The 20,842-nt window shown below is 44.6% G+C and overlaps 1 protein-coding gene across 2 annotated transcripts in view; it reads left to right on the forward strand.

Annotated features, from left to right (window-relative positions):
• The window catches only part of gpbp1l1 (GC-rich promoter binding protein 1-like 1), a 109,889-nt gene that overhangs the window by 75,719 nt on the left and 13,328 nt on the right, over positions 1 to 20,842 (forward strand). For both annotated transcript variants that reach the window (XM_072574361.1, XM_072574362.1), the window contains exon 10: positions 13,749 to 13,870. In XM_072574361.1, coding sequence (XP_072430462.1) covers positions 13,749 to 13,870 — 122 coding nt within the window. The remainder of the gene's footprint in view (positions 1 to 13,748; positions 13,871 to 20,842) is intronic.

Genomic DNA, 20,842 nt, shown 5'->3' on the forward strand with positions numbered 1-20,842 from the left:
GGCCACTGTTGGAATATTGTGTGCAATTCTGGTGGTCTTCCTATCAGAAAGATGTTGTGAAAGTTGAAAGGGTTCAGCAAAGATTTACACGAGTGTTACCAGGGTTGGAGGATCTGAGCTATAGAGAGAGGCTGAACAGGCTGGGGCTGTTTTCCCTGGAGCGTCGGAGGCTGAGGGGTGACCTTATAGAGGTTTACAAAATCATGAGGGGCATGGATAGGATAGATTAGATTACTATTAGATTAGATTACTTACAGTGTGGAAACAGGCCCTTCAGTCCAACAAGTCCACACCAACCCTCCGAAGAGCAACCCACCCAGACCCATTCCCCTACATTTACCCCTTCACCTAACACTACGGGCAATTTAGCATGGACAATTCACCTAACCTGCACATTTTTGGACTGTAGGAGGAAACCGGAGCACCCGGAGAAAACCCACACAGACACTGGGAGAACGTGCAAACTGCACACAGACAGTTCCCTGAGGCGGGAACTGAACCTGAGTCTCTTGTGCTGTGAGGCAGCAGTACTAACCACTGTGATACTGTGCCGCCCAAAATAGACAAAGTCTTTTCCCTGGAGCCGAGGAGTCCAGAACTAGAGTGCATAGGTTTAGGGGAAAGATATTAAAGAGACCTACAGGGCAACGTTTTCACAAAGAGGGTGGTACGTGTATGGAATGAGCTGCCAGAGGAAGTGGTGGAGGCTGATACAATTGCAACATTTAAGAGGCATTTGGATGAGTATATGAATAGGAAGGGTTTGGAGGGATATGGGTCGGATGCTGGCAGGTGGGACTAGATTGGGTTGGGATATCTGGTTGGCATGGACGGGTTGGACGGATGGGTCTATTTCCGTGCCAAACATCTCTATGACTCTAATACTGAGGCAGTAGTTAACACAGCTTGCAAACTGTCAAATGCCTTCTGACAGTCAGCTTCCCACTGAAACTTCTTGCCATTCTTCAACAAGTCAGTGAGTGGAACAGCCACACTGATAAAATTTGGTGTGAATTTTTGATAAAATCCACTCAGTCGCAGGAACTATAGAGTTGCTGTTTTTGTTGATGGTATGGGGAACCTCACAATTACCTTTGGTTTTGCATCCCCATGGGGCCATTTGTCCATGTCCAGTAACATGGCCCTGGAAGGCTACTTGTGCTTTGGCAGATTCACTTTTAGCCAGGTTTATCACCAAGCCTGTTTTCTGAAGTCAATCGAACAAGTTTGATAAATGTTCCTTCGATGTGTGACCAAATAATCACTGCGTCACCTATATACACGACACAGTTGAGTAATCTGGCAATGACCTTGTTAGTTAGTCTCTGAAATGTGGCTGGCACATTTTTCATACCAAATGGCATGACCTTAAACTGATACAGTCCGTTCGACATTACAAAAGCTGAAATTGTCTTTGCTCTTTCAAACAAAGGTACCTGCCAGTATCCTCTGAGCAAGTCCAACTTGGAAAAATAAGTTGCTTGTCCCATCTTTTCAACACAGTCTTCCAAAAGCAGAATAGGAAATGCATCAGTTTTTGTAACTGCACTGACTTTGTGATAGTCCACATATGACTGCAGGGTACCATCTCGTTTTGGCACCATTACTATGGGTGAGCTCCAGTCACTAACTCACTTTGATTATGTCATTTTGAAGCATGTGTTCAATCTCCTTTTGAACCTGTGCCAACTTTAGAGGTCTATATGTACAAGGAACAGCATCTCCTTTTTGCTGCATCATGCATAATTAATACTTTTCAGCTTATTTCCACGTATCTCCTCATGTGATAGTAATAACTCTTTCAGGTCATTCCAATATTCCTCTGGAAGTTAACTCGATAATTTATCCCAATTTTGACAACTTCCTCATTGTCCAATTTAATTTGAGAAATCTCCAATTCAGAACCCTCTGACCTTGGTCTTCTCTCTGTATTGTAACAAATAACAAATAGTTTCTTTTGGCTTTCCTTCCTTGTCAAAATACCTTTTGAGCATATTCACACCACACACTCTGTGATTTCTTTCTGTCTGGAGTCCTTATCAAATAGTTCATCTTTTTTACTTTCTGATAAGGGGACTAGCAGGGATGGCAGTGCAGGGAGAGAAATGTTCCTCCTTCATGATGTTTGAGGTGAGGGACGCCATTAGTGTCCTATCCAAGTACATCTGCAGGAAGTGCACCCAACTCTTGCTTCTCCAAGGCCACATTAGGGAACTGGAGCAGGAGCTGGATGAACTTTGGACCATTCGGGTGGCAGAGTTTGTGATAAGTAAGAGTTACAGGGAAGTAGTTACTCCTAGGCACGAAGAAGGCTGGGTAACTGTTAAAAGGGGGAATAAACAGTCAGTGCAGGGATCCCCTGTGGGCATTCCCCTGAGAAATGTGTATACCATTTTGGATACTGTTGTCGGGGATGGCCTACCAGCGGCATGCATTAGGGTGCAGGTCTCTGGCACACAGTCAGTCCCTGTTGCACAGAAGGGAAGGAGGGAAAGGAGGAGAGTGTTAGTCATTGGAGACTCCATAGTTAAAGGCTCAGATAGAAGGTTCGTTGGGAGCAAAAGAACCTCACGGTTGGTGTGTTGCCTCCCAGGTGCCAGGGTGCATAATGTCTCAAATTGTGTATTTGGTGTCCTGAAGGGAGAGGATGACCAGCCTCAAGTCGTGGTCCACATAGGTACCAACAACATAGGTAGAAAGAGGGATAGGGATGTAAGGCAGGACTTCAGGGAGCTAGGGTGGAAGCTCAGAGCGAGAATAATCAGAGTTGTTCTCTCTGGTTTGTTACCTGTGTCACGTGATAGCAAGGTGAAGAACAAGAAGGGAGATCAACTGAATATGTGGCAGCAGGGTTGGTGCAGGAGGGAGGGTTTTAGGTATATGGATAGTTGGGGCTCAGCCTGGGTAAAATGGGACCTCGACAAACAGGACGGTCTTCACTTGAACCAGAGGGTACTATTATCCTGGGTGGGAAATTTGTTAGTACTATTCAGGTGGGTTTAAACTAGCTCAGCCGGGGGTGGGAACCTGTGGTGTAGTTCCAGTGCACAGGAGGATGAGAGTAGGGAGGGCATGGACAGAATTTCACGGTCACAGGCGTGTGCTGGCAGACAGCAAACTGGTTTGAAGTGTGTCTGCTTCAACTCCAGGAGTATTCGGAATAAGCTAGGTGAGCTTGCAGGAAGGATAGGTACCTGGGACTTCGAAGTTGTGGTCAACACAGATAGAACGGGGTCAGGAATCGATGTTGCAGGTTCCAGGGTTTAGATCTTTCATTAAGAACAGGGAAGGTGGTAAAAGAGCGGGAGATGTGGCTTTGTTAGTCAAGGACAGTATAACGGTGGCTGAAAGAACTTTTGACGAGGACTTGTCTACTGAGGTTAGAAACAGGAGAGGAGAAGTCACACTGCTGGGAGTTTTTTTATGGGCCTCCGCAAAGTTCCAGGGATGTGGCAGAGAGGATTGATGAAACGATTCTGGGCAGGAGTGAAAGGAACAGGGTGGTCATTATGGGGGACTTTAACTTCCCTAACCTTGACTGGAAATGCTATAACTCTAGTACGTCGGATGGATCATTTTTTGTCCAGTGTGTGCAAGCGGGTTTGCTGACGCAGTATGTCGAAGGGCCTACAGGAGGAGAGGCCACACTGGATCTGGTGCTTGGTAATGAACCAGGCCAGGTGTTTGATTTAGTGATAGGTGAGCACTTTGGAGAAAGTGACCATAATTCGGTTACGTTTAGTTTAGCGGTGGAATAGGTGCTTGCCATGGGTAAGAGCTATAGATGTGGGAAGGGCAATTATAATGCAATTAGGCAAAACTTAGGAGGCATAGAATGGAGTAGCAAAATGCATGCGATGGGGACAGTTGAAATGTGGAGGTGGTTTAAGGAACAGGTATTGTGTGTGCTTGATAGGTATATCCCTGTCAGACAGGGAGGAAGTGATAAGGGAAGTGTGGTTTACGACAAAAACTGTATCTCTTGTTAAACGGAAGAGGGAGGCTTATGTGATGTTGAGCAACATCGTTCAGATGAGGCAGCACGGTGGCTCAGCGGTTAACACTGCTCCCTCACAGCACCAGGGACCCAGGTTCAATTCCGGCCTCAGGCTGCTATCTGTGGAGTTTGCACATTCTCCCTGTGTCTGCGTGGGTTTCCTCTGGGTGCTCTGGTTTCCTCCCACAGTCCAAAGATGTGCAGGTCAGGTGACTTGGCCATTCTAAAATTGCCCATAGTGTTAGGTGCATTAGTCAGAGGGAAATGGGTCTGGTGTAGACTTGTTGGGCTGAAGGGTCTGTTTCCATACTGTAGGAATCTAATAAGTTGATGAACAGTTACAGATTAGCTCGGAAAGATTTAGAGAGAGTTAAGAAGAGCAAGGAAGGGACATGAACACTTTTTAAGCAGGTAGAATAAAGGAGAACCCTAAAGCTTTCTATAGGTATATGAGGAATAAAAGGATCACTTGGGTAGGAATAGGGCCAGGTAAAAACAAGGACTGCAATTGCTGGAAACCAGAGTCTAGAGTAGAGTGGTGCTAGAAAAGCACAGCAGGTTAGGCAGCATCCAAGGAACAGGAAAATCGACGTTTTGGGCAAAAGCTCTTCATCAGGAATAGAGGCAGGGTACCTGCAGAGTGGAGGGGTAAATGAGAGGGGGGTGGGGATGGGGAGAAAGTAGCATAGAGTACAAGAGGTGAATGGGGGTGGGGATGGAGGTGATAGATCAGAGAGGAGGGTGGAGTGGATAGGTCGTAAGGGAGATTGGCAGGTAGGATAGATCATGGTGACGGTGCTGAGCTGGAAGGTTGGGACTGGGGTGAGGTGGGGGAAGGGGAAATGGGAAACTGTTGAAGTCCACATTGTTCCCCTGGGGTTGAAGTATTCCAAGGCGGAAGATGAGGCGTTCTTCCTCCAGGGTGGTGAGGGAGCGGTGGTGGAGGAGGCCCAGGACCTGCATGTCCTCAGCAGAGTGGGAGGGGGAGTTGAAATGTTGGGCCGCAGGGCGGTGGGGTGTCCCGGAGATGTTCCCTAAAGCACTCTTCTAGTATGCGTCCAGTCTCAATGTAGAGGAGACCACATCGGGAGCAACGGATCCAATAAATAATATTGGTGAATGTGCAGGTAGAACTTTGGATGTGGAAGGCTCCTTTGGGGCCTTGGATGGAGGTGAGGGAGGAGGTATGGGCGCAGGTTTTGCAATTTCTGCGGTGGCAGGGGAGGGTGCCAGAAGGGAGGGTGGGTTATTGGGAGGCGTGGACCTGACCAGGTAGCCATGGAGGGAAGGGTCTTAGTGGAAATGGGTGGGGAGGGGTCCATTTGGAGGTGGCAGAAATGTCATCGGATGATGTGGTTTATGCGAAGGTTGGTAGGGTGGAAGGTGAGCACCGGGGGGTTCTCTCCTTGGTACGGTTGGAGGGGTGGGGTCTGAGGGCGGAGGTGCAGGAAGTGGACGAGATGCGTTGGAGGGCATCTTTAACCACGTGGGAAGGGAAATTGCGGTCTCTAAAGAAGGAGACCATCTGGTATGTTCTGTGGTGGAACTGGTCCTCCTGGGAGCAGATACAGCAGAGGCGGAGGAATTGGGAATACGGGATGGCATTTTTGCAGGAGGTAGGGTGGGAAGAGGTGGGAAGAGGTGTAATCCAGGTAGCTGTGGGAGTTGGTGGGTTTGTAAAAAATGTCAGTGTCAAGCCGGTCATCATTAATGGAGATGGAGAGGTCCAGGAAAGGGATGGAGGTGTCATAGATGGTCCGGGTGAATTTAAGGTCGGGGTGGAATGTGTTGGTGAAGTTGATGAATTGCTCAACCTCCTCGCGGGAGCACGAGATGGCACCAATGCAGTCATCAGTGTAGCGGAGGAAGAGGTAAGGAGCTGTGCCAGTGTAACTACGGAAGATGGACTGTTCTACATTGCCAACAAAGAGACAGGCATAGCCGGGGTCCATAAGGGTGCCCATGGCTACCTCTTTGGTCTGGAGGAAGTGGGAGGATTCGAAGGAGAAATTGTTAAGGGTGAGGACCAGTTCAGCCAAACAAATGAGAGTGTCGGTGGAAGGGTACTGTTGGGGATGTCGGGAGAGGAAGAAATGGAGGTGGAGAGGGATTGGATGTCCATGGTGAAGATGAGGCGTTGGGGGCCGGGGAAACGGAAGTCTTGGAGGAGGTGGAGGGCGTGGGTGGTGTCTCGAACGTATGTGGGGAGTTCTTGGACTAGTGTGGATAGGATAGTGTCGAGGTAGGTAGAGATGAGTTCGGTGGGGCAGAAGCATGCTGAGACAATGGGTCGGCCAGGGTGGTCAGGCTTGTGGATCTTGGGAAGGAGGTAGAACCGGGCGGTGCGGGGTTCCCGGACTAAGAGGTTGGAAGCTCTGGGTGGGAGATTTCCTGAGGTGATGAGGTTCTGTATGGTCTGGGAGACTTTGGTTTGGTGATAGGGGGGTTGGGTCATGGTCGAGGCGGCGGTAGGAGGAGGTGTCTTCGAGTTGGCATCTGGCTTCAGCCATGTAGAGGTCAGTGTGCCAGACTACAACTGCACCCTCTTTATCTGCTGGTTTGATCGTGAGGTTGGGATTGGAGCAGAGGGAGTGGAGGGCTACGTGTTGTGAGGGTGAGAGGTTGGAGTGGGGGTGGTAGACAGGTTGAGGTGGTTAATGTCCCGGCGGCAGTTGGAAATGAAGAGGTCGAGGGCGAATAATAGGCCAGCGCGGGGTGTCCAGATGGATGGAGTGCGCTGGAGGTGGACAAAGGGGTCCTCAGAAGGTGGGCGGGAGTCCTGATTGTAAAAGTGGGCTCGGGCGCAGAGGCGGCGGAGGAAAGGTTCAGCATCATGGTGTGTATTAAATTCATTGATGCGTGGGCGGAGGGGGATAAAGGTCCTTTGCCGAGGACTGATCGTTCGTCCTCAGTGAGGGGGAGGTCAGGGGGAATGGTGAAAACTTGGCAGGGCTGGGAGCTGGGACCTGGTGTAGGTGTGGAGCTGGGAGTGGGGGTGGGGTCTGTGACTAGAGTGGGTGTGGTGGTAGGGGGAATGAGTGTCGAGTCATGAGCAGGGGTAGTGTTCTCCTCAGGGCTCTGGGGACAGGGTTGGTGACAGTGGGATCTGAGGGGCAGTCAAAGACGGATGTGAAAAGTTGTGTGTGGACCCTGTGGAGATCAGAGCGGTATTAAACAAATATTTCTCATCTGTGTTCAGTCAGGAAAAGGAGAATGTTGTAGAGATGAAGACTGAGATACGGGCTTTTAGACTAAAAGGATTGAGGTTAGTCAGGAGGAGGTGTTACCAATTTTAGAATGTGTGAAAGTTGATAAGTCCCTTGGGCTGGATGGGACTTATTCGAGGATTCTCTGGGAAGCGAGGGAGGAGGTGTTGGAGCCTTTGGCTTTGATCTTTGGGTCGTCATTGTCTACAGGTTTAGTACCAGAGGACAGGAGGATTGCAAATGTTGTGCCCTTGTTCAAGAAGGGCAGCAGAGATGACCCAGGTAATTATAGACCAGTGAGCCTTGCGTCTGTTGCAGGAAAGTTTTTGAAAAGGATTATAAGAGATAGGATTTATAATCATCTAGCAAGCAACAATTTGTTTGGAGATGGTCAGCATGGTTTCGTCAAGGGCATGTCATGTCTCACAAACCTCATTGAATTTTTTGAAGGTGACGAAGCCTATGGATGAGGGTAGGGCAGTTGATGTGATGTACATGGACTTCAGCAAAGTCTTTGATAGGGTTCCACATGGTAGGCTATTGGAGAAAATGCAGAGGCATAGGATTGAGGGTGATTTTAGCAGTATGGATTAGAAACTGGCTTTCTATAAGAAGGCACCTAGTGGTGGTTGATGGAAAAAATTCAGCCTGGAGTCCAGTTACTAGTGGTGTGCCACAAGGATCTCTTTTGGGACTACTGCTGTTTGTCATTTTTATAAATTACTTGGATGCAGGCATAGGTGGATGGGCGAGTAAGTTTGCAGATGACACGAAAGTCGGTAGAGTAGTAGACAGTGTGGAAGAATGTTGCATTGGGACTTGGATAAACTGCTTAACTAGGCTGAAAGGTGGCAAACGGAGTTCAATGCAGCTAAATCTGAGGTGATTCATTTTGGGAAGAATAACAGGAAGGCAGACTACAGGGTCAATGGAAAGATTCTTGGTAGCTTGGATGTGCAGAGGAATCTTTATGTCCATGTACATATGTCCCTAAAAATTGCCACCCAGTTGATAGTTGATAGTGCTGTGAAGAAGGCAGAAGCTGTGTTAGGTTTTATTGGTGGAGGGATTGTGTTTTGAAGCCGTGATTTCATGCTGCAACTGTACAAAATCCTCGTTTGGCCTCACTTGGAATATTGTGTACAGTTCTGGTCGCCCCATTATAGGAAGGATGTGGAAGCATTGGAAGAGTTGCATAGGACATTTACCAGGATGTTGCCTGGTCTGGAGGAAAGGCTAAGGGACTTGGGTCTATTCTCATTGGAGAGAAGAAGGCTAAGAGGGTATTTAATAGAGACATACAAGATGATCAGAGGATTAGATAGGGTGGATAGTGAGTCTTTTTCCTAGGATAATGATGTCTGCTTGTACAGGGAAGCATAGCTGCAAATTGAGGGGTGATAGATTGAAGATAGATGTCAGAGGCAGGTTCTTTACTCAGTGGTAAAGGTGTGGAATGCTCTGCCTGCCAGTGTAGTTAATTCAGCCACATTAGGGGCATTTAAACAAACCTTGGATCAGCATATGGATATGGATAATGGGATAATGTCAGGTGATGGGCTTAGACTAGTTCACAGTCAGTGCAACATCGAGGATCGAAAGGCCTGTTCTGTGCTCTATTGTTCTATATTCACTCAATCTTTGTTTGACTTGATAAGGTCCACGAAACCTTGCTTTTAAAGGTTCACCTGCCACTGGAAGTTATGCTAACATTTTATCCCCAACAGCAAAGTGACGAGTTTTGATTTCTTGTCTGCTTACTGTTTCATTGTATGCTGTGATACTTCATGCTGTCTAGCCAACTCCCTAACTCAGAATTCCTTTATCCCAGTTATCTGGATAGTCTTGACTATAAGCCCACAACATGGTCTTTAATGTCTGATGCCACCTTTCTAGCACTCCTTGCGATTCTGGATGGTACGCAGTAGATTTGAATTGCTTTATTCCGAAGCTGTCCATAACTTTGTTGAATAATTTTGATGTGATGCTTGACCCTTAAACTGATTGTATCTCTGTGGCTAGTCTATATCTAGTGAAATATTTGAGTGATTCCTCTACAATCCTTTTTGCTGTGATATTGTGTAATGTCTACTAATGTATCTATTGGACACATCCATTATGGTTAACAAATACTGATTCCCACTTCTTGTTCTTGGTAGGGGTACTACGCAATCAATTACGACTCTTGTAAAAGATTCCTCAAATTCAGTAATAGGTATTAAAGGTGCAGGTTTTATTACTGCCTGTGGCTTTCCAATTACCTAATATGCGAGACATGTCTGGCAAAATTCAACTACATTCTTGTGCAGTCCAGGCCAATAAAAATGTTTTTGTATTTTAGTTTTTGTTTTTCTCGCTCCTCAATGACCACCTGCTAGTGGCACATGCAGCACTCTCAACCACCTCCTTTCTATTACCTACTGGCAATACAACTTGATGAACTTCTGCCCATTTCTCATCTGCCTGAATATGTGATGATCTCCATTTCCTCATTAATACATCATTTTTAAGATAATAACATTCAAGAATACATTCTGATTCTTTTTCTGCGTATGCCTTTTGATACAATTGCTTTAAATTTTCATGTTTCTGCTGTAACTCAGTTAATGTATCTGAGCTAAAGATGTCTGCTGCATCATCTATCTGCTCCTGGTTTGTGTCCACCGTTTGATCAAACAGGGTCTCTACTAATTCCACTTCAGTTTTCTAACTGTACTGTTTGACCTCTCCCGTTTCAACTGGTGACTTTGTGGCATTGTTACCACAACAGTCCGGAAAATCCCAGGATATGTGTCCTGCAATTGTTCGGTTGCCCGAGTTTCCACTGGCTTTTCAACCACAGTAGGCAGCACTTTACATGTGAACCAGCTATGTCATTAGCAAGGGCAAATTATATTCCTGGAGCTGAGAGTTTGTCCAGTACCCCTACCATGACTTCTCCACTCTTCTCTGGACACTCTAACCTCACTTTTACATAATTGAGCCTTTTTGTCTCGCCGTGAATTCCCGTTACTAGCACCTGTGCTGGCAGTAGTCCTTCAGAATCACAGACTGAGAGGATCCTGTCCCTCTTTAATATTACAACCTCGTTACCTGCTGCTCCTGGCCTATGCGAATAAATTTTATCTTGTATATGGTTTATGTATATGTATATAGTTTAAGAAGATCTTTATCGATCTCCGATCAGCGTGTACGTTCTGGTGCAGTTTTCTAGCATCCACTGTACTTTCTGTTACCACTCCAACAAAATTCACTGGTTTATCCTGTTTTCCTACACCTGGTGTCACAGTGCTTTTCTTAACCCACCAACGCTGATTTCATGTGAACTACTTTGCAGTGAAAACACTGGAGCTTTTTAACTTTTCTTTTCCTTTCAAGGGGTTCCTTTTTACGCTATGGTAAGTTATCCTTATGATCTTCTGAGATCTATCTTTCCCTTTCCACGCAAGGATTTCTCTTTTTCTCCAATTTCTATCCCTGCCGAATTGAAATTGGTTTTGGAAGCCAAACTTTGATTTATGGACCAACTCATAATCGTCAGCTGTTTTAACAGCTAATCTTGCCATTTGAACTCTCTGCTCTTCCACATGAGTTCTCACTACTTCAGAAAGTGAATTTTTGAACTCTAGAAATTGGCACTTTGACAGAAGTTCAGGCTGTCTCTTCCTCTCTCTTCTGCTTTTAATTGTAATTCCTTGTATTTTGCCTCTAATTCAAGCTGCTTCATTTTCAGTTGAATTTTAGCCATCTCAAGATTCTGATTGCCTTTCCAGCAAATTAAAATGTTGAGCTATTGCTTTAATTCTATCTCCTTTCCTCACGGAAGGAAGCAGCTCCAACTCCAGCTTGTCTGTTAATTGCACAGCTTGGCCTTAATTACCTTTTTGTAACACCCCCAAGGTCACCTCTTCCACCCCCAGAAAACACTCGATTACAGAAAGAGCCATTGCTATTTCTGAGCACTGTTTAAATTAACTGAATTCAACCCCTGGAACAAAAGATACCACCTACCACTCACTCCCTTCAAGTCCAACAATCTGAATCCCAATTTGGAACTACAGAACAGATCCCGCAAAGGGCCCCCAATCTGTTATGGACCAGACCAAACCCCCTCAAAACATTTCAGGAAAGTAGCCCGAACCCCAACTTTGCTCGTTGTTTTAAGTAGGTGTAACACGGATATTCAAGGAGGGATGCTGCTGGTCATACCACTTAGTTTTAACTAAAACAGAATTCATTTACAAGATTACTATATGAAACACAAACAAAAGAGAACAGACTACAGAATAACAACCTATTCAAAAACCCAACAGATCATCTCAACTTAATGATACTGTTCCAAATACTTCAACAAATCTCATAAACACCCCTTAGCACAAAATGTAAAGCCAAATACAGGGTCTTATAGAGGAGATGTCAAAGAGATCGTACCAGCATGGACCTGCTTCTTTTGTCCAGTAGCTTCAAAACTCTACTGCTTAAAAACCCAAACCAGAGAAAAGCTGAGCTGAGAGAACTGGCCACTCCCCTTTCATTGTACAAGTGTTTTTTTTCTACTTACTGCCTCAGACAAAAGGCTTTTATCTGTTAGCTATAATCAAATTGACCCTAAAACCTACGAGGTAAAAACAATGACTGCAGATGCTGGAAACCAGATTCTGGATTCGTGATGCTGGAAGAGCACAGCAGCTCAGGCAGCATCCAAGTAGCTTTGAAATTGACGTTTCGGGCAAAAGCCCTTCATCAGGAATAAAGCCCTAAAACCTGTCAAACCCAGGCTTTTCAGAGTCTGTCTTTTACGACCTCTCTGGGGGAAAAAAAACCAAGGACACCATAACCTTTAAAGGAGCAACATCATCACAAATAGGCAACAGGTCAAGCAATTTCCTTCTGTTAGCAGTGCAATAGGGATTTTGTTAATATATTTGTGTGCAGTTGGTTGGAAAATATTGGTGATTCCCCTAAGTGACAGTCTGAAATCACCCAGCTGAAGTGAATGGTTATTATGGGCTTTAAATCAAGTACTGTTTCCAGGAAAATTGTGCATTTTTGCCCACTTATCTTTCAGTTGCCAAGCCAAACTGAGGGCCTCATCGTATTTCTCAGCATCTTGTTTGGAAAGCAAAGGCATTGTGAAATTACTGATGTGAAATTGGGTGAAAATTATAAATTCAATCGAGACATTGCCAGGCTTATTTCTTCCTTACTTGTATGTGCCTGCCAGTAATGGCACTAGATAATCTCACGAGATTTCAGAAAATGATGAAGGCACAACAATGTTTCTAGATTATGATTTTTTTTAATGACTTGGAAATTACATTCACAGGTCACTGTGGAGGGAGCAGCAGTTGAAATGACCTTGAGTTACTACAGTGCATCCTAGAGGGAGAGAAAGGGAGAGTATTTATGATGTATGCACGCGAAGTGTGGCCAGTAAACCCAATCCAGGAACATGAATTGAATGTAGATCTCTCCCTTGGATGGTTTTGTGTGATGTACAAGTAATGTGGTTGTACCCATGCAGGAAGTAGTGAACATTCCATTGCAGTCCTTATTACAACTGTATATATAATGGAAACCAGATTCTGGATTAGTGGTGCTCACTCCTTGAGGGGGGTCAAGAAGTGATCATTTTTGTACATTACTTTCGTTAGTATTGATGGTATTAATTATTGATGAGCTTTGCATTTCTTATTGGAAGTATCCCATTTCATGATTGATGTCAAGAAGCTTCTAAAAATACGTCTTCCTATTTTAAGATGAATTATTAATCACCCTGCTATTTGGGGGCGTCCTGGAATTCAGATCTTCCCCTGAAAGATTCAAATTCATATTTATCACTTGTCTAGAAAGTGGCAACTCTTTTGCTAGCTATAGGAAATCCTGATGATGCCAGGTTACTGTCAAGGTACTTCTTTGTGGCAGTTTTGTAACTACAAATAAAAATATTCTATAGTAGGGTCATTGGACTCAAAAGAGTTAACTCTGTATCCATAGATGCTCCCAAACCTGCTGGGTTTCTCTAGAAATTTGTCTTTTTGTAGCAGTTTACACAATATCAAATCTAGGCTGTTTCTATTCTTCCAACTTTTGAAAAAAAACAACATCCCAAGGCGCCTCAAGCTGTTTACGAGCAGTTTAGTGGTTCTGGTAGATTGTTCAACACCACCTTTCTTTTTAGCGAAAAGCAGAACAAAATCTACTAAAGCCACAGCATAGTCACACCGACATTAAAGCATGTAATTGAAACACATATTCCTATTATGCTATGAATTAATACTATTTCACCTTAGTGTGAATTATAATGTGGCTCATTTGTGGGAACCTTCTGTACGCAATGTCTGGTTAATGACTGATTTGTTCCCTTATACATTTACCAGTTCTTATTTTAAACCATGTATTTTTTCCATCCTTCAGTATTCTGGAAAATGAGTTGGAATTGAAGTGTCACCATTTTAGAATCTTTTTCCAAAGATTATGCTGTCCACTTTCTACTTGTATTGTTTGTCCATTTATTTGTTTAATTGAATTACTTTTTTCTATAGGACTGTGTACGTAATATTCCAGAAACAAATGAAAATGGGAAAGCAAATGGTCATCAGCATAGTCTCTCATTCTGTGGCCCAGAAAAAGATTATCTCTCCAGTTCTCTTGAAGCAGAACATAGGTATGATTATTTTGTATTTTTGTGTAAGACTGTTGTGATGAATATATTTTTGATTGTAGCATCCAAACTGGTGAAGCAGTTTCTAAACCTAGATTTGGATTTAGTACAGACCCAGTAAGATAAAAATCTTTTCTGTATTGACTTTTTGAGCTCCCAGGTAAAAATGAATATAGCTAATTTTAGTTGGTGACTATAGATTCACAGAAGACAAATGTCCATAACTTCACCTTGATTAGCACAAATTATCATTTGTTTCTTTCCATAAATCTGCTTGTCATCAGCAAGATATGTATCACTCTGGTCTAAGAGTGATGCTGTTTTGACATTGTCATGCTGAGTTTGTTCAGTCAACAACTTGCATTTCTATGCTACTCATCATGTATGCAAGTATATTACTAGTTACTTCACTGCAGTGACAAGCTGCATTAGCATCATTCATTTAATACAACACTGCAACCCAAGGCATGTCACAGTTTGGGAGCAAAAACAAGCAGGAAGAGAGAAATTGGATAACAAAGTAGATTTGCAGAAGCTTTAAAGAGTGAGGAAGGAATTAAGCAATATGACGAAGTTAGAATGACTGAATTGAATTGAATTGAACTCATTGTCACGTGTACCGAGGCACAGTGAAAAGCTTTGTCTTGCAAGCAATACAGGCAGATCACGTAGTTCAGAAGCATAGATAAGTAAATAATTGGTAAACAGCAGCAAAAACAAAAACACAGGTACAGGCAAATGTTAAGAGTTTGTGAGTCCATTCATTATTCTAACACACGCAGGGTAGAAGCTGTTTCAAAACTGGTCAGTATGTATATGTTCAGGCTTCTGTACCTTCTCCCCAATGGTAGAGGTTGTAGAAAAACATTGCCAGGGTGGGATGGATCTTTGTGAATGCTGGCAGCTTTTCCTTGACTGCAGGTCTGGTAGATGCATTCTATAAATGGGAGGTTGGCCTTTGTGATTGTCTGGGCCGAATTTACCACTCTCTGTAGCCGGCTCCGATCTTGAATGGTACAGTTGCCGTACCACGTAGTGATATGTCCAAACAGAATGATCTCGATGGCGCATCAGTAAAAGTTGGCAAGGGTATTTGTCATCGTGTCAAATTTCCTCAGCTGCCTGAGGAAGAAGAGACATTGTTGGGCCTTTGTAACCAGTGCATCCACATGAAGAGTCCACGACTGGCACATTGTGAAAACTACATCACCAAAAGATCTGACACCGATAGATTAGATTAGATTAGATTAGATTACTTACAGTGTGGAAACAGGCCCTTCGGCCCAACAAGTCCACACCGCCCCGCCGAAGCGCAACCCACCCATACCCCTACATCTACCCCTTACCTAACACTACGGGCAATTTAGTATGGCCAATTCACCTGACCTTCACATCTTTGGAGTGTGGGAGGAAACCGGAGCACCCGGAGGAAGCCCACGCAGACACGGGGAGAATGTGCAAACTCCACAGAGAGAGTCGCCTGAGGCGGGAATTGAACCCGGGTCTCTGGCGCTGTGAGGCAGCAGTGCTAACCACTGTGCCACCGTGCCGCCCATTAGGTTAGTGTTTCGGAAGAATTCCATTTAGGGTCCATTGCTAAACATATTTTGGACTAGTATTTGTTCCCAATGCAGAAAATAGGTTACTATCATGCAAATCCGTCTACTTAGTTGCACCTCTGAAATCACCCCATTAGTGTACAGGTCGTTTTGCTATAATGCAATAGGTACATTCCACTGTGACCTTGTGTTATAGAAAATTGCCAAACTTGTTTGTGTTATCCAAACATCATCCACAATTCATCAATCACATTATAGCCAATTCACACTGACAAAATGTGCGTTGTACCAGAACGACCTGTCGTGATAAAGCTCTTGGTGCACTTTCTAAATGTTGCAAACACAAATGATCTTTACTGAATCTTGAGGTTAATGTAACTAATAAATGGGTGGACTTTACTGTCAATGATCCACTGTGAAGTATGGACAGACTGATTTCAGCACAATTAAAAATAGCCTACTACCAGAAAATGTCATAGAGATGTACAGTATAGAAACAGACCCTTCGGTCCAATCCGTCCATGCCGACTAGGTATCCAAACCCAATCTAGACCCACCTGCCAGCACTTGGCCCAAATCCCTCCAAAGCCTTCCTAATCATATATCCATTCAGATGCCTTTTAAATGTTGCAATTGTACTAGCCTCCACCACTTCCTCTGGCAGCTCATTCCACACATGTACCACTTTCTGTGTTGCCCCATCGGTCTCTTTTATATCTTTCCCCTCTCACCCTAAACCTATGCCCTTAGTTTAGATTAGATTAGATTAGATTAGATTACTTACAGTGTGGAAACAGGCCCTTCGGCCCAACAAGTCCACACCGCCCCGCCGAAGCGAAACCCACCCATACCCCTACATCTACCCCTTACCTAACACTACGGGCAATTTAGCATGGCCAATTCACCTGACCTGCACATCTTTGGAATGTGGGAGGAAACCGGAGCACCCGGAGGAAGCCCACGCAGACACGGGGAGAATGTGCAAACTCCACACAGAGAGTCGCCTGAGGTGGGAAATGAACCCGGGTCTCTGGCGCTGTGAGGCAGCAGTGCTAACCACTGTGCCACCGTTCTGGACTCCCTGACCCCAAGGAAAAGACTTTGTCTATTTACCCTATCCATGCCCCTCATAATTTTGTAAACCTCTATAAGGTCACTCCTCAGCCTCCGACACTCCAGGGAAAACAGCCCCAGCCTGTTCAGCCTCTCCTTCTAGCTCAAATCCTCCAACCCTGGTAACATCCTTGTGAATCTTTTCTGAACTGTTTCAGGTTTCACAACATCTTTCCGATAGGAAGGAGACCAGAATTGCAATATTCCAACAGTGGCCTAACCAATGTCCTGTACAGCCGCAACATGACCTCCCAACTCCTATACACAATACTCTGACCAATAAAGGAAAGCATGCCAAATGACTTCTTTACTATCCTATCTACCTGCGACCCCACTTTCAAGGAGCTATAAACCTGCACTCCAAGGTCCCTTTGTTTAGCAACACTCCCTAGGACCTTACCATTAAGTGTATAAGTCCTGCTAAGATTTGCTTTCCCAAAATGCAGCACCTCGCATTTATCTGAATTGAACTCCATCTGCCACTTCTCAGCCCATTGGCCCATCTGGTCAAGATCCTGTTGTAATCTGAGGTAACCTTCTTTGCTGGCCACTGCACCTCTAATTTTGGTGTCATTTGCAAACTTACTAACTGTACCTGTTATGCTCACGTCTAAGTCATTTATGTAAATGACAAAAAGTAGTGGACCCAGCACCGATCCTTGTGGCACTCCACTGGTCACAGGCCTCCAGTCTGAAAAACAACCCTCCACCACCACCATCTATCTTCTTCCTTTGAGCCAGTTCTGTATCCAAATGGCTAGTTCTCTCTGTATTCTGTGAGATCTAACCTTGCTAACCAGTTTCCCATGGGGAACATTGTCGGACGCCTTACTGAAGTCCAGATAGATCACACCCTCATCAATCCTGTTTGTTACTTAAGTTTGTGAGACATGATTTCCCACGCACAAAGCCATGTTGACTATCCCTAGTCAGTCCTTGCCTTTCCAAATACATGTACATCCTGTCCCTCAGGATTCCCTCCAACAACTTGCCCACCACCAACTTCAGGCTCTCTGGACTATCGTTTCCTGGCTTTTCCTTACCGCCCTTCTTAAAGTGAGGCCATGTTAGCCAACCTCCAGTCTTCCAGCACCTCGCCTGTGACTCTTGATGATACAAATATCTCAGCAAGAGGCCCAGCAATCACTTCTCTAGCTTCCCAAAGAGTTTTCAGGTACACCTGATCAGGTCCTGGGGATTTATCCACCTTTATAGTTTCAAGACATCGAGCACTTCTTCTTTTGTAATATGGACATTTTGCAAGGTGTCACTATCTATTTCCCTACATTCCATATCTTCCATATCCTTTTCCACAGTAAGTACTGATACAAAATACTCATTTAGTATCTCCCCAATTTTCTGTGGCTCCACACACAGGCCAACTTGCTGATCATTGAGGGGCCCTATTTTCTCCCTAGTTACCCTTTTGTCCTTAATGTATTTGTAAAAACCCTTTGGATTCTATTTGCCAAAGCTATCTCATGTCCCCTTTTTGCACTCCTGATTTCCCTCTTAAGTATACTCCTACTTTATAGGTTCTAAGGATTCACTCGATCTATCCTGTCTATACCTTACATATGCTTCCTTCTTTTTCTTAACCAAACCCTCAATTTCTTTAGCCAGCCTTCCCTTTCACCCTGACAGGAATATACTTTCTCTGGATTCTCGTTATCTCATTTCTGAAGGCTTCCCATTTTCCAGTCGTCCCTTCACCTGCGAACATTTGCTCCTAATCAGCTTTCGAAAGTTCTTGCCTAATACCATCAAAATTGGCCTTTCTCCAATTTAGAACTTCAACTTTTAGATCTGGTCTATCCTTTTCCATCACTATTTTAAATCTAATGGAATTATGGTTGCTGGCCCCAAAGGGCTCCCCCACTGACATCTCAGTCACCTGCCTTGCCTTATTTTCCAAAAGTAGGTCAAGTTTTGCACCTTTTCTGATTCACATACTGAATCAGAAAGTTTTCTTGTACGCACTTAACAAATTCCTCTCCATTTAAACCCTAAACACTATGGCAGTCCCAGTCTATGTTTGGAAAGTAAAAATCCCCTAACATAACCACCCTATTATTCTTTCAGATAGCTGAGATCTCCTAACAAGTTTGTTTCTCAATTTCCCTCTGACTATTAGGGAATCTACAATACAATCCCAATAAGGTGATCATCCCTTTCTTATTTCTCAGTTCCACCCACATAACTTCCTGGGATGTATTTCCAGGAATATCTTCCCTCAGCACAACTCTGATGCTAATCGTTATCAAAAACGCCACTCCCCCTCCTCTTTTGCCTCCCTTTCTATCCTTTCTGTAGCATTTTTCCACGTATGGAGTCAGCTATTACGAGGGGGCATAGCTTTAAATTAAGGGGTGGTAGGTATAGGACAGATGTTAGGGGTAGATTCTTTACTCAGCGAGTCGTGAGTTCATGGAATGCCCTGCCAGTAGCAGTGGTGGACTCTCCCTCTTTATGGGCATTTAAACGGGCATTGGATAGGCATATGGAGAATAGTGGGCTCGTGTAGGTTAGGTGGGCTTGGATTGGCGCAACATCGAGGGCCAAAGGGCCTGTACTGCGCTGTATTTTTCTATGTTCTATAGAACGTTAAGCTGCCAGTCCTGCCCATCCCTGAGCCATGTTTCTGTCAGTGCTATGATATCCCAGTCCCATGTTCCTAACCATGCCCTGAGTTCATCTGCATTCCCTGTTAGGCCCCTTGCATTGAAATAAATGCAGTTTAATTTATTAGTCCTACCTTGTCCCTGCCTGCCCTGACTGTTTGACTCTCTTCTGTTCTCAACTGTATCAGTCTCAGATTGATCTCTTTCCTCACTATCTCCCTGGGTCCCACTCCCCCAACCCCTGCCTAACCTTACTAGTTTAAATCCTCCCGAGCAGCTCTAGCAAATCTCCCTGCCAGTGCATTAGTCCCCTTCCAATTTAGGTGCAATCTGACCTTCTTGTACAGGTCACTTCTACCCCGAAAGAGCTTCCAATGAGCCAAAAATATGAATCCATCTCCCATACACCAGCTCCTCAGCTGTGCATCCATCTGCTCTGTCGTCCTATTCCTGCCTTCACTAGCTCGTAGCACTGGGAGTAATCCAGATATCATTACTTTCAAGGACCTCCTTTTTAAATTCCTGCCTAATTCTCTGTATTCACCCTTCAGAATCTCAACCATTTCCCTTCCTATGTAGTTAGTTCCAATGTGGACAGTAACTTCTTGCTGGCCCCTCTCCCCCTTGAGAACATTCTGCACCCTCTCTGAGACATCCTTGATCTTGGCACCAGGGAAGCAACACACCATTCTGATTTTTCTCTGCTGGCCACAGAAACGTCTGTCTGTCCCTCGGACTAGAGAATCCCCTAACACAATTGACCTCTTGGAACCCAACATACCCCTCGTTGCATTAGAGCCAGTCTCAGTGCCAGAAACTTGGCTGTTCATGCTACTTTCCCCTGAGAATCCATCACCCCCTACACTTTCCAAAACAGCATACTTGTTTGAAATTCGTATAGCCACAGAACACACCTGCACTAGATGCATACCTGTCTTATCTTTCCTGGAGCTAACCCATCTATGTGACTGTATCTGAGACTTTTCCCCCCTTCCTATAAGTGCCATCCATCACATACTGTTGCTATTGCAAATTCCTCATTGCTTCTAACTGTCTCTCCAATCAATCCATTTGATCTGATCAGATTCGCAACCAATCCGCAGTAACCTTTAAACTCTCTTTAAACTCCCACATCTGACAAGAAGCACATATTACTCTACTAAAGTCCATTTTTGCTCCTTCACAATCTACAGACCCAGAAAATAACACCGTCTTGTTCCTCTACAAAACACTGCCCCATGTTAAGTTAATAGTTACGGCTTATATTTTAAGTTTAATCAAGAGACATATCTCAAAAAACTTATCAAGAAAGAACCCACTCTACTTACTACTGCAGACTTTCTGTAGGCCACTTGAAAGAATTAACTTGCTCTGCTGTGAACTTGGCCCAAGCAGTTCCACCAAGATCAGTTGTGAATTTCACTGTTTGTCAATTTTTCCAGACACACTCCGATGTCCAGCAATACATAAGCAGAGGCAGTACTGGACAGGTTCGCTCTGGTTTCAGTTTCTCTCTCTCGCGCTCTCTCTCTCTCTCGCGCTCTCTCTCTCTCTCTCTCTCGCGCTCTCTCTCTCGCGTGCGCTCTCTCTCTCGCGCGCTCTCGCCCTCTCTCGCCTGCACCAGCCACACCATGTGCTTCTCCCTTTTACAACCACCATTGTTTTGACTTTTCTTTCCAAAG

This window comes from Chiloscyllium punctatum, chromosome 7 (genome assembly GCF_047496795.1).
Source record: "Chiloscyllium punctatum isolate Juve2018m chromosome 7, sChiPun1.3, whole genome shotgun sequence".
Lineage (NCBI taxonomy): Eukaryota > Metazoa > Chordata > Chondrichthyes > Orectolobiformes > Hemiscylliidae > Chiloscyllium > Chiloscyllium punctatum.